Raw genomic sequence first — 14727 nt, 5'->3', positions numbered from 1 at the left:
TTGCGGATCTATAAACAGCACGGAGCAACTAAATCATACTTTTTTCAATGAGGTTGTTTAGTTCGGGTTGTGTTGTCGGTAATTCGGGTGATTGCAAATCCACCCAGATTTTTTGTTGCAGCTCTACTTTTTAAGATACAGATAGCAGCAAGGGCGCACTCTGATTTGGCGGCAAGCTTGTACTTATTACTCTGTGGCCAGGGGGTGGAGGGATTCCATAATCTGGGTCAGGTAAAAAGTAAATATTTAAACAATCAAGTATCTTTTCACTGTCGCTACATGAAAAGGCAGTGTAGAAATAATCCAAAGAAAAATCCAGTAGGGAAGGTCATGAATTGGTCATGGATGCCCTAGGATGGCAGAGATTTTTAGCGGTCTTATTGTAAGCGTCATGTGCTAACAAATCTCTGTCTGTAAACCAATACGAATATACGATCGTAGTAAAGTCTGCGGTCATTTCCGCGACCTTCCAAATGGATTATTTCATTTCCATCACCAATTTTTTTGTTTATTTATGTTGATTTATGTTATATTGATAATCTACTTCGTTAATTGGACTGACTATCCAGCACATAATCAACTTTCCAATTTGGACCAGACCATTAAAAAAAAAATAAACTCAAAAGCTTCATTACGTAAGTAAAAATATCAATTGTATTTGTAACAACGCGTTAATAGACAACTTTTGTTTTCATTATAATATCACAATTTTCTGGAGTCATCCATGCAACCCACCGTTTAACTAGCGTTTGTTTACTGTCTTTGCTCACCTACCTGTTCGCTACCGTGTACAAATAATACATTCAATGTACTAACAAAGCCACTTAGCGAGATGGTGTGAGTTCTACGTAGGTATATCTTGTTTCATTGAATGGACAAGTGCCGTTTGTATAATTGATTCTTAATATTTTTAAGTGTCACTTTATGTATGTGATTTTGTTGTTTATTTATCGTGTGGGTAGATGAAATGCATTGTATACCACACTTATAGTGTAGTGTGTACTATTATGAACAGAAAAAAACATTTATAATAATATTATAACAGAGCTGAGACTTCGTAGCAAGATTATAAGAAAATCATTGTCATGAGGGCCCGTTTTCGCATAAATAAAAATTAATTAATTTAATGTTTGTTACATTAAAACAGAAATAAGTGTGTAACTCATTTGAGCGAATGATCGATCTATAACAATTTATAAAGTGTAATGTAGAAGTGGATAACGTGATTGTTACATGAATTTTTAAACAAAAAATGCTCTCAACAAGTACCGTGTATTAAAAGAATATTACATAAAAGATTTTTCAAATTTTAAATCAAGCTAAAAGCAAAAACCCTTTACTAAAATATTATGAAAACAAAAAAACCGACTGGAATTCACAAGAATTCACAATTCAACCAGATTTCACATGATTACAAGGACCATTCCAGCGGTTTGTCATGTCATCATAATTTGACATAATATTGGACTGCACAAAAAATACAGTATTTGAAAAATACCCCATCACAGACAAATGTAAAAACACTAGCTAGCATTGTAAGTGGACCCATTGCTAGATTTATGGCAATTAAATATATTGTGGCGCGGTAATAATTACGTAAATCTTTGCCGTCGTCGAGTGTAGAATAACGATTGTTACGTATGCTTATGCATATTAATTGTTTTGCAACGCTTTTTAGTGTTCCTATCTCCGTGAGAGCGCGTCCTTTGGACAGATTGATATATAGGCTTGCTGATTCTTCGATTTTTGCTATGTATGAAATGGTGTAGTTCGCGGTTTCGCTGACATGGTCAACAAGTCCATAGTTGTCAATTGTCATTGTCATCTATATATATAAAAGAAAGTGGTGTTAGTTACACTTTATAACTTAAGAACGGATTAACCGATTTGGCTGAAAATTTGTGCAGAGGTAGCTTAGAACCAGGAGACGGACATAGGTAAGTTTTATCCCGGAAATCCCACGGGAATGGGAATATGCGAGGAATTCGTGTTTTCCTGCTACGATGCGGGCAAAGCCGCGGGTGAGAAGCTAGTATTATATATAGGATATAGTGATATATTCGGAATCTATAATTGACGTAGTGATTTAAAAGCGTGATACTGGAACTACGCATGGGAATGAGATGTTTCGTAGCTTAGCCTCCTATCTCCAGACACAAAAATCAAATCAATAAATCATACCGTTGCGCGGTGAGTGAAAGATAAACAAACAAACACACTTTCACATTTCATATATCTATGTATTATAGCGAGGATTAGCGCTCCGTCATTTGTTTATTTTATCCATTATTGAGATATGTTTCCTGTAACATATTTATAGAGATTATGAATCATACTCGACAGTCAATTTATTATAAAGAATATTTGTAAAACACACGATGATTAAATAAAAAGACTTCCTACTAAACACATTAATGTGTTTAGTAGGAAGTTTTTTTTTTTGCACATCATCATCATCATCATCAGCCCATATATGTTCCCACTGCTGGGACACAGGCCACCTATGAGGGTTCAGGCCATAATCCACCACGCTGGCCAAGTGCGGGTTGGCAGATGTCACATGTCGTCGAACTTTTAATTCTTGGACATGCCGGTTTCCTCACGATGTTTTCCTTCACCGTTTTAAGCAGTGGTGATATTATCCACATGTGCAGATAAATTGAAAAATCAATTTAACACATAATTATTTAAATATATATAATGTACTTATTCCTTTACTAAGCGCATACGAGTATTCATTTGTTTGTATATAGTGTACACATAGTTTACACATAGTGTCTAAGTTGCTAATCGGTAAATAAAGTCTTATTGATTTGATTCTGTTTGGTGCAGTTATACTTGAATAAATATAATACTAGCTGCGCCCCGCGGTTTCATCCGCGTAAATTTGTATCCTCTAGGAATATCGGGATAAAAAGTTGCCCATGTGTTATTCCAGTTGTCCAGCAATCCACGTACCAAATTTCATTGCAATCGGTACAGTAGTTTTTGTATGAGAGAGTAACAAACACACACACAACCTTACAAACTTTCGTATTTATAATATTAGTAGGATGTATGTTTAATTTAATAACATGAAAAATAATTAAATAACATAATTACTTATCATTTGTTCCAATATTTCTCGTGGTACAAATGATGCTAACACATCAACATATAACAGTAACATACATTTTCAGGTTGCTTGGCAGAGATTGCTGTCTAGCAATAAGGCCGCCTTTTGTACAAAATATCATTGTGCCATACTATATTTATATACATTGTGCCATATTCTGTTTTGTACAATAAAGTATTGTAAATAAATAAAAATAAATAAATTTTCTATATAAAACTACACAAAATGTAGAATATATTGCAAAAGTACGCCCAAGCATTGTGTGATTTGACTGATCAAACACAATGCCGCTATTCAAATACCAAGGAAATGATTAAACACGACCAAAGTCATTGGATAACATCAATAAATAAGCATTAAAGCTTTCTTGCATTACGTATCTATGACTTAATTAGATAATCTAGCAGCTAGCGTCACGGAACTCATCCAATTTTGTATGGACAATTATAAAGCTAGTCTAGACAATGCGATTGGCTTGAATATGCATATGAGTTGCATGATTGCACAAGCAATTGGCACAAAAATACTCGAGTACGCTTATTGACTCAACCACAGGATTGTGACACAGTTTATGAGAGAAGAGATTATTTCTTCAACTACCCGAACCGTTTTAATGCATATTCAATTATGTAAGTTCTTGTGTGATATTGTATAGCATTACGAAAATAATATTTCTTTTGAACCTAGGTCTTGGTATAAATAAGGTTCTAAATAGAAATGAACTAAAAACTTATTTTTTAATGGTATTTTGAGACATTTCATATAGAATTATTATAATTACGCCTCAGAAATTATACGCTTATTTTGAGTATTTTAGAGGGGTCGATTACATATAATAATAATCTTAAAAGTGCTCTAAGAAGTGTATTATTAATTATTAGAATTATACATTTGTATATAGAATTATATATTAATGAGTTTTTGATTCATATATGTTAAATAAATCGCGTTAAAATCCGTTAAAAACTCTTTAATTTCTAAATTTTTATTCTATACATCTACTACATAGAAAAAATATTGTCGTCAATAGAACCGACCTAACCATCGATATCTCGTTTCGAATATGAAAGTTAATAACATGTAGAGATCTCGCAAATTACATATCAGTAATTTTATGTGAATAAACTTGTAGCAAATGGTATGATATTTATGACTGATGTGTATTCAATGCTTTGAGGAGACGATTCAAAACCTGGACACAACCGTACTGTTCAGAATTATTTCTGAGCATCGTTTTTGTTAAATCAGGATGCAGGCCCGTATCCATTTTCTCACAATGCCTAGTCCCTTCCTTTAGTCCCGTCGTCAGACCTTTCCCTATCTCTTTATCCCTTAAAAGTGCATAACGCGTAGTAAGGCCCTACCGCACATGTTAATGGAAGGTCGTGATCGCTTACCATCAGGCCAACCACGAAGTCAGTCAAAAAATAAAAAAAAAATTGCTCTACAGCTTGAATGATATGACCCATATTCTTCACGGTCGTACACAAGATGTGTCCTGCCTTTATCAACTTGAGCTATTTACCATCTAGTCTAAACTAAATTCATGCATTACAATTATGAAACTGATATACTAAACCGAACCGTCTAGTTCCAAAACACCATAACAAATATGACGTTTATATGCTTTAAATAGAAATGTTTACCTGTGTAATTTTACGCAACGTTAATTATCAAAGCTCTCCTGAATAACAAATTGTTTAGGAAAACGCGATACAGAGTTCACTCAGTCGGTCCTCAAACAAATTGCTTCTCGGTTACAAAGGTCGCACAAAAACCCATTGGCTTTACGAGTGACTAAGGTTGGATGGTCGAATAGTACTAGCATTGCTTCGCGTAACGATGAAAGCGAATTGCTATGCAACCACAGCCTGTCGGTATCTGTAAAGACGGAGTGACATTGCGAAATTCTTCTGTCCACGAATGTAAATACACTGTGTAGGTATTCAAGGCACTATTTACTTTATAAACTTGACCTATATGTGTAATTGTTCGAAATTTATTCAAAGCAGTCCTTGTGTTGCTATGAATCTATTGGTAAAGAGAATGAGCAATTCAGTATTGCCTTGATACAATAGGATGGTTATAATACCCGACTGCGTTGGACGAGGGATTATTGGCGTTTATTTATAGGAACAGTTTAAACGTTTAAAATTGTTTTAAATTATATATTATATCTAGGTTATAATAGTTACCGCCGTTTTTTTCTTCTATTTTCAATGAATTCCTTTTAAACTATTGTCTATAAATACTCGTGCGTATTTGTACCTATAGCCCCATATATTGTTGATTTCTTTTCTTGCCCGTCTAAAACTTCTTAACAAGCCAATTATTGTTAACATTGGATACTTAAATAAGTATTTTTATCGATAAGTGGAACAATTTATTGCATTATGTTCCATTGTAGAAATTTATTACAGAAAAAGTTTATATAATGTTTGTTTTCTGTGAAACACCAAGATTTTCCAAGGACCTTTTTTTAGAATTCTTTTTTTGAATTAATTTTATAAAAGTATCAAAAAGCCCGCCTCCCTTATTTTGGTAAAACTTAAAAAATACGTATCAACTGTTCTTATTCACATCATCATTCATACTTATCATATCACAATAATCTCGATAATTAATTAATAATGACTTCACGCCAGCCCGTGAAGTCAACGAAAATGTACATCCTTCGATCGACAATTAACTATCAATCACACTGTCACACTAATATCATAATTGTGCAAGATTATTTGTTATTTAAACATTTGTCCGTCGATCACGCTACTACTAAACGAATTTTGATCAATTATTATACAAACAGGGTATGAGCTGACTTTGGTGAAAGGATACTTTTCATCCATGTTCCGTTAGGATAAAACAGGAATCTTAATATCCGGGCGGAGCCGGGACGAGCGTCTTGTTAATTAAAAAAACTATCGTAAGTATTTGCAAGCTCGTGTTTATTAGTATTCTTCGAAGGCGATATTGAATAATGAATCAGTTTCGTCACGCACCTCACCTAATTCCTAGTACGATTGAAAAGGACAAGAAATGCTAGGCTTTCTTTGCTACTGTTGCATTGTGATTGTTCTAATATATATATATATATATATATATATATATATATATATATATATATATATATGTTTGGAGATAACAGAAGAGAAATATCAATGGCTTGTTTTCACTAGTTCTGTGTATATCTATAGCTTATCTGACAATTGAATTGAACGATAGTTATGAAAATACAAATGCCACAATGTAAGAATATCGTTGATTTTTTCAGCAGTCGTGATAATATTTTTGTTTTAGGTGGTTTGCGAGTGTTGATTTTTAGTGTACGCGTTTTGGTGTAGCGTTCATTTGAGAGCAGAGTTGGTCACGTTAACGTCACGTCAATTGAAACAGCACTATTAGTGTTATTGTCTTCAAAAATATAAAATCTCGAGTCACTTTATTCATTCTGATCGGCTGGACCGATTCTTATGAAACATTGTGTACACATCGGATAGATCTGAGAACCGGCCATCTATTTTTCTAAATGATAAGAGTAATATAAGAATTGTGTTTACTGGGTCAGCTAGTATTTATATAAAAGTTCAAGGATCAAAGTTGTTTGTATTTTGTATTTTTTTTATTAACCATGACCTAATAATAATAATATAGAGAATATATGATTAGAATGCAAAAATTAAAAATCTGAATAGTATAAATTATTATACATTTCGATTCATTCAAATCAATCTACCACATTTGCCTAAAATCAATCTTACATTACTTAGCATTTTCCCATTGACAGCTGTGGCACAGACTAAATACAGTTTTTCCCGCCGAATAACCTAAACCTTCAAAATGAAAAGTCATATATGGAACCTTAACCTTAGCAAAAAGACTCAATCGAACGAAACCTCGCAATGAAAAACTAGGGATAGTACGTGATTTTTTCATATCTACTTTCACGTAATTGCCAGCTTCTAAATTGGAATCAAATAACAACAATGAGTTATCGATGTTCGAAGTACGGACATAAAAAATACGCTCCCTTAATTTTGTCGGTTAAAAAAAGCAAAATAAAGAGTAGGAAGAACAGCTTGATGATATAAAATTGGATGAGACTCACTTGTACATACACTTGGACATACCATTAACCCTTGCCACTTAGAGCGTAACAATCGCTTTCAATCGTTCTACCAACGTTTTAGCCAATTAGTACAGTACTTAGCAAATCTTTACTAATTTTATAAAGCTGTTTCTTGAACGTACTAATCTCATGAACAACTAGTCCAATTTGGAAATTTCTTTCAGTGCTGGATAGACCATTTATTGAGGAAAGCTATAGCATATATATGTACCACGGGCGAAGTTGGGGCGGACCGCTAGTGTATTTACAAGAATTGTATTAAATAAAATATATAGCAAACAAATATTTGGGGTAATTTCCAAACCTCTATATAAATTCGTAGGAAATTTTTAGAGAAAAACTAGCAGGGCAGGGTAAAATTGCTCTTATTGCTATTAAAATGTAAAAAAATATATCAGGCATATTATTTTACAAGAAGATACGACGACGGCTATTTGAATTTTGTCTAACATATTACTACACAGGAAAATATTCGTTTACCGCCAAAACTAATTTCGACCAGTCAAAGTTGTTTTTGTAACAGTTGGGCAGAATTTATTCATGTTTAGTTATTGCACTTAACACATAAAGGTTGTTCAAAAAGAGTTCAATGTTGTAATATTAAATCCTCCCAGTGTGGGTCCCGGAATCGATATCTGATGGAGACTTAAATGTAGTCTCAGTCTGGCGGGACCTACCCCTCACTGATCATTCACTTATTACGAAAAGCTACCTCACGACAGTCGATCGACGATCAGTTAAATAAATATTGTGATGTCGGCCCAATTATTCTGCAACTACGAAAAGCATCGTTTCTTCTGACGATCTACTGAGTTACAATTTAACAATACAAACATATTATACTCATATGTATAATTTTCTGAACCGGTGGTAAATGGTAAAAATTTGTTATGACGATTCAAAAGTGCTTCTAGAAGATCTTATTGAATAAATAAATGTTTGAGTTGTAAGTTTATGTCAAATAAATTATATTTTTATTCGTAATGATACAATATAACGTAACCTAAGAATATGTTTAAACATATATTTTACCAATAGTGGTGAGCTCTTAACATCAGGCCCTACCCCTTAGCTTATTCTGCCAAGAAAAAATGTTTGTCTTTGAGCTAAAAATATTTAAAAATTTAATTCAGTTTGAACAGAAGAATTCACTGAAAGTAATATAGCATAACATAATAATAACCGATTAGATCGCGACTATTCATTGTATTTTAGAAGTGAGGCCTAATGACCCGTACTACTGGTTCTATTGAACCCATTTCGGATACCAGCTCTCAAAAGGTTGACTAATTCGTTGTTTTGAGAAATTTTGAAAGAATAGAAGAATTTGATCACGAGGCAGGATATGAACCTGCGTTTCTTGCCTAACCGTAGAAAAAAAAATTGTTTTTCTATTCTTTCAAAATTTCTCATTTATAAAGCATTTCAATGCTATAAAACTAAAAATTAAATAATTCGTTGTTTGTAAACGATCATTGTATCTTGTTCCATCCTTGTAAGAGAGATAAACGAAAAAAAAATATTTATAATCGCGATCTTGCTGGCTGATTATTTTTTTTTCTATAAAAGGTTTAAAAAGAACAAAATTCTTTTTTTAAAAATGCATTTTTAACAAGCCAAAAGCAACAACCTCGAACCCTTCACCAAAGTTTCATGTCAAAGGTGATTATTACACATTTTATTCTTAAGAAAGAAAATGTAATGAAGTGACAATTTCTTGTAACAATTAAATTTAATTTGAATTCATTAGATTCATATTACATAACTAGTGAGTTATAAACCTTGGTGCTACATTGCAGGCCGTCCGTAACGGGAACCAAGGTACAGAACCTATCTTAACATATATGTGAATATCGAACCATTTTTCGTTTAAAAACTACTAATTTATATATTACTAGCTGCGCCCGGCGGTTTCACCCGCGTTAGTCTGTATCCCACAGGAATATCGGATAAAAAGTTGCCTATATGTTAATCCAATTTAGTATATGTCCAGCTATCTAAATGCCAAATGTTCTTGCAATCGATTCAGTAGCTTTTGCGTGAAATGGTAACAAACATTCATACATACAAACTTTCGCGTTTATAATATTAGTAGGATTATATTGATCCACCAAACTGACTTTCAACCGACTTCAAAAAATGAGGTTATCAATTCAACTGCATCTTCTATCTTATTTGGTAACAAACGAGTTACCTCCTAACTTTTAACAGGGTGAACCGATTTTTATGATTATTTTTTTACATGAAAGCTGGTGCAATTTGAAATAATTATATTTTCTATAATCATGACTACTATCCTACTATTAAAGAGTTGACCGTATCATGATATGAAATAGATAGCAATCTATCCTAAAATCTATAATAGTAACGTGGGCCTGCCTATAAAAAGTTACATAGAAAGAGCAAGTCTTATTTGATTAACTGATCGCGTTTACTTTCTTACTAACAAGTAGCCTGTAATACAATAACCTTCATTCATACAAGTAGGTACATAAATAACTTGGAGAGTACGACCTACTTGGTGTTAAAATATTAGTAGACTAAACTATATACTGCTAGCTTTTCCCCTTGGCTTCGCCCGTGGTACATATTATATAGCCTATGTCACTCAGTGAAATGCAGCTTTCTAATGCTGAATTTTTGAAATCGGTCCAGTGGTTTTTGCGTGAAATAGTTACAAACACAAAAATGCAAAAGTTTCTTTTTTTTTACTGGATATAATAACATATGAGTAATAAGTCATGACAAGCTTTGCCCCGCCCCCCGCCCCGCCGAGGGTAACACCCTCAGATGAAATCGTATAATATCTTAACAATATTAAGAAAGACTTAACCTTTAAACGTTTGTTTGAATTGTATGTACGATGTAGCCCATCGTTAGCGCTGGGTTTTTAACCATTTTCAATAATTTCTCATTCCACCTAAATTGTGCAGACAGAACGGAGAGACTCACGCATTAGTAGCAGAAGGGATGGAAGCTGAGAACCCAGTACTGAGTAAAATATATCTGTGATGTATTATATTAGAAAAAAAAACTATCGGTAAAGTCTCTTCCGAATTTGAAAAATGAATATTAGTGTCGGCCTTATAATATTAGTGTAGGTCATTTAACGCAGGTACATGTGTAAATTATGTACTCTCATTGCTACTGCGTTTAGGATCAAGGAGTTATATATGCGGACCGCATACCTGCCGCAAACCACACATTACATCAGCAGCTGAACACACGTTAATAAACAAATCATTGACATCGATACTTAGAAATTATACAACGGATAACAATTATAAAGTAAATTTGTTTTCGATTTGGTTTATTATATAATATATCAGGAACTAGAGATATTTTCTTGTGAAATACGTTTAAGTTTTTAAACGTGTTTGGTAACATTTTATAAAAAAAAAATGATAGACAATTTATTTTTTAAATTAATTAAATTACATTCAAATTGATATATAAGTGTTATTTCGTTTTAATATTATATTCAGTACGGTAAACACCGTTCGATTGATCAATGTCTGAAGCGATTTCTGTTATGTTTTCCAAATATCTTATCAAATTAAAGTTTTAATCTGAGAGTATATTTTTTTAGACTTAATTTTCGAGACTAAATTAACTACATTAAATGCACTTTGCATATAAAAAACATAGCGAAATTGTGTTTGTTTCACGTCGGAGTGGAGAAATTTTAAGTTATGTTTATAAAGTACTAGCTGCGTAGGTTCCACCCGCGTAAGTCTGTATCCCGTAGGAATATTCCTACAGGAGTACTTTATATATATAACTTAAAAATTTTCCACTCCGACGTGGAACAGTTTGCCTATGTGTTATTTCAGTTGTCCAGCTATCTACGTACTAAATTTCAAAGCAATCGGTTCAGTAGTCAAAAACTACATCCATCCTCACAAACTTTCGCTTTTATAATATTAGTAGGATTTTGTGCCCGGAGATAACTTCAGAGGCTAGACAGTGATATAGGCTATTGTTTACCGCGATCAAATATGCCTTTACCATGCGATTTCACAAATATCACGCGGGCTAATCCGAATCATTTCAAAGCTCTTAATTTTTAAGAACCTGAGAAATTATTTATTAGTCATAACAGTACCATGCTAATATGTCTTACCGGTCTTCGTTTTTAATTATCTGTGTTTATATAGTGACCACCACATATATGCTTTCATGTTGCTTTAACATGAGAATGCTTTATTATTTTAATAGCAGCTTACTAAATCTTTAACTACAGAGCCTTTTATGAGTATTTATATTGGCAAATGGAGACCTTTCAGCATAGCGCTAGTTTTAAATTTAATTTTAACTAGCTAATGAATTGTGAAGAACATAGTTAATGCCTTGACTTTATGAATAACTTTTGAAGCTATAAAGTACAAAAAGGTAGTAATTTTGATACCATACATATATCAAATCTTATATCAAAGACTACATAATACAATATTTAAGCCGGTTTTCTTATTCATTATTTTCGGTAATATATTATACTACTTAAATGCAATTACATATTCAGGTAAAAATAAATATTAATATCTACCTACTAAAACAGAATTAACGAGTCTTACACAACAAATATTATAGTAAGATTCCAACTTATCTACATAAGGTTCGACAATCAAAAACAAACGTTGCGTATACCATCCTCCATAATATTAATAAACGTGCGAATTAATCGCATATGTATAAAGCGTCATTCGTAAGTGCATTTTGTGCAACGCAATACATATCTTCAAACATCGATGCATAAACCTTTGAACTGCGCATCTCTGCTCGTGATTGAGAAAACCTACACCATCCTAGCGTAGGAGTCGGAGAGAGGGGCTCCATGATAAATGCTGTGAGGTTCGGAGGCTAGAGGCAGTGTAGCAGAGGTCTCGGAGCCGAAATGAGGACGCTGGCTTTTATGGTGGGTGCCGTGTTGTGATTGTGAACCAGTGTTATACTATTGTAGGGTTCCGTGATTTGCGTGTGTTTTTAGTGACGATTGTGCAGAATTTTTTAATGATTCGGTTCTATTATTCGTCTATTTTCTATTCGTGATTGGGTGATTTTGCTATTGTTTTTTTAATTTTAAACTCAATTCGGGGGTTGTTACGATGATTTAAAGAATATAAAATATTCATTACCAAAAGAAGCACAAATTACTAAATTTATTTATAGTAACTATAGGTATAGGTGTAAATTTTATAAGAAATACTTTTATTAAAGAACGGGAAGTATAATATTAAAATTTGAATATAAATAGAGAACGTCATTGTTTATAATGCTCATTTGCATATAATTTAATTTATAAGCATTAAATAAGACCGCATTATCCGCATATCTGTCTGATAAATTATAAAATTTTGTTTATCAAGATCGACTTATTATTAAAAATGCAAGAACATATTCATTATAATCATATAGCTACAGATACAATAAAAAAATCTTTTCTTAAGTGTTAAAAATTAATTCCTTTTATCTCTACATTTATAACATTTTAAATGTGTTAGCTATATCATAATTAATACTATGAATAATTTTCTTTACAGTTATGGGTGGCGCTTGCTTTTGCAGCGTCCATCGCTTTACCTGTTAAAGACACAGAATTAGCTGATGTATCCCGTGAAAAACGATCACCTACCGGATGGCACTCGGAGCCTGAGGGCGTCTGGGAGAAGAAACTAGTGTGGAAGGAAGATTGGAAACAGGTCTGGAAAACTGAAAAGAAACTCGTCTGGAAAACTGAGTGGAAGAAAGAGAAAGTACCCGCCTGGAAAACTGAACAAGTCCAACAGTGGAAGGAAGAGCAAGTCCCCGCGTGGAAAGTTGTGCAGAAACCAATCTGGAAGGAAGTTCAAGTGCCCATTTGGAAGGAAGTGCAAGTTCCCGACTGGAAGAAAGTCTGGAAACCAGTATGGAAGGAAGTCCAGGTTCCTGTGACGAAAGCTGTTCAAGTTCCCGAGTGGAAACAAAACTTCGTTCCCGAATGGGTCAAGGAAGGCGTACCTGGGGAAAAATATTTAGGTAAGGACGACCACGGTTGGGAATATACCAGTCACGATTTATGGAGGAAGAAACTCATATGGAAACCAGTGTGGAAGAAGGTGTGGAAAACCGTGCACAAACAAGAGTGGGTCACCGAAAAGAAATTGGAATGGAAAGAAGAATGGAAACAAATCTGGAGAACGGAGAAGAAACAGGCTTGGGTAACAGAAAAGAAACAGGAATGGGTTGAAGAAAAGGTTCAAGTTTGGAAGACCATCAAGAAGGAAGTCTGGGTGCCTGTACAGAAGAAAATCTGGGTGGAAAAGTCCAAGGAGGTTCAAGTACCAGTCTGGAAAACAATTGAGGTGCCCGCTTGGAAAAAGGTATGGAAACCAGTATGGCAAAAAGTGTGGGTTCCCGTACATCACGATCATCACGAACACCACGGATGGGACTAAAATTAGGTAGGAACCAAGCAGTTCTGTACATATAGAGTTATGCCAAACATAGTCATTTGTTAACTAATTGTTACCATTACCAAGGTTTTGTTTAAATTGTATAGTTTTCAATGCCCAATGCCACCGGTATTTTTTTGTATGCTAAAAACTCTAGTAAGGTGGTTGCACACATTGTTGCAGCGTAACGACTATTATACACCGATACTAAACAATATTATTACAGGTTTTCGTATACATATTAAACACGGTTGTAAAGCTTGCAGTTACGTGTGTATCCACCTTTAGCGTACGCAAAGGTGAATGGATTTGTTCCTGACTTCGAAACATTTTCGCTCTAAGTTTACGCGACTAAGGTTTGTGGTCATACATTCTAACGTATGAAGTAATAGCGTTATCCATCTCCCTATTGTTATACTTGTAATAGCGAATTTTATTGCGAATGCGATGTATTTAGCTTTGCGTGCGCCTAGAGATTTGATAACCAAAGTAATATATTTCTGAATTCGATACAATAGCTAATGATTGTAATTTTTTTGGATATTCGGCATTGAGTCGATCCGTTTATTTAAGGATTTACGTAACACGTTTTAAGCTGTATATATGTTTTAGTCACTAATAGAAGATTCTACCGCCACTATTCAATTTACGTGCATGTAAATTTGATCGTGGCATCCCTATCATGTAAATCAATTAACATTTTTTTTATGGAGGCTAAATTAATATCTGCTAATTCTGATAAAAAAATTCTGTATTATATCAATGCCTTACATGACTATAGACGAATGGTCATTATATTTTTGTTTTTTGCATGTCCATATTTTGTATTTAATACTTAATATTGGAGATACCACCTAAATGTTTCGTCATTTTACGTTTGTCAAATTTTATCTTTTGTCAAAGATTTTTATTTTTTATCATATTGATAATTTTACCAAAAAATGTACGTATCTTTCTATAATATCTTATTTGTCGACATTGTCGTGCTGTTAAGTACAATTAGTAACAAAACGTACTCTTTGAGATTTTAAAATATAATATATGAAGTTTAAATA

At 33.4% G+C, this 14727-nt stretch overlaps 1 protein-coding gene across 1 annotated transcript; it reads left to right on the top strand.

Annotated features, from left to right (window-relative positions):
* Window positions 1–11998: 11998 nt before the first annotated feature.
* Window positions 11999–14727, top strand: LOC119835623 (golgin subfamily A member 6-like protein 6). Its single transcript, XM_038360556.1, has 2 exons — window positions 11999–12156; window positions 12782–14727. Exons 1-2 carry the CDS (start codon window positions 12136–12138, stop codon window positions 13673–13675), a joined length of 915 nt encoding a protein of 304 aa, XP_038216484.1. The 5' UTR covers window positions 11999–12135; the 3' UTR covers window positions 13676–14727.

Source organism: Zerene cesonia, chromosome Z (genome assembly GCF_012273895.1).
Source record: "Zerene cesonia ecotype Mississippi chromosome Z, Zerene_cesonia_1.1, whole genome shotgun sequence".
NCBI classification, from domain to species: domain Eukaryota; kingdom Metazoa; phylum Arthropoda; class Insecta; order Lepidoptera; family Pieridae; genus Zerene; species Zerene cesonia.
The sequence above is the reverse complement of the archived record's forward strand: the minus strand, read 5'-3'. Positions and strand labels throughout refer to the sequence as shown.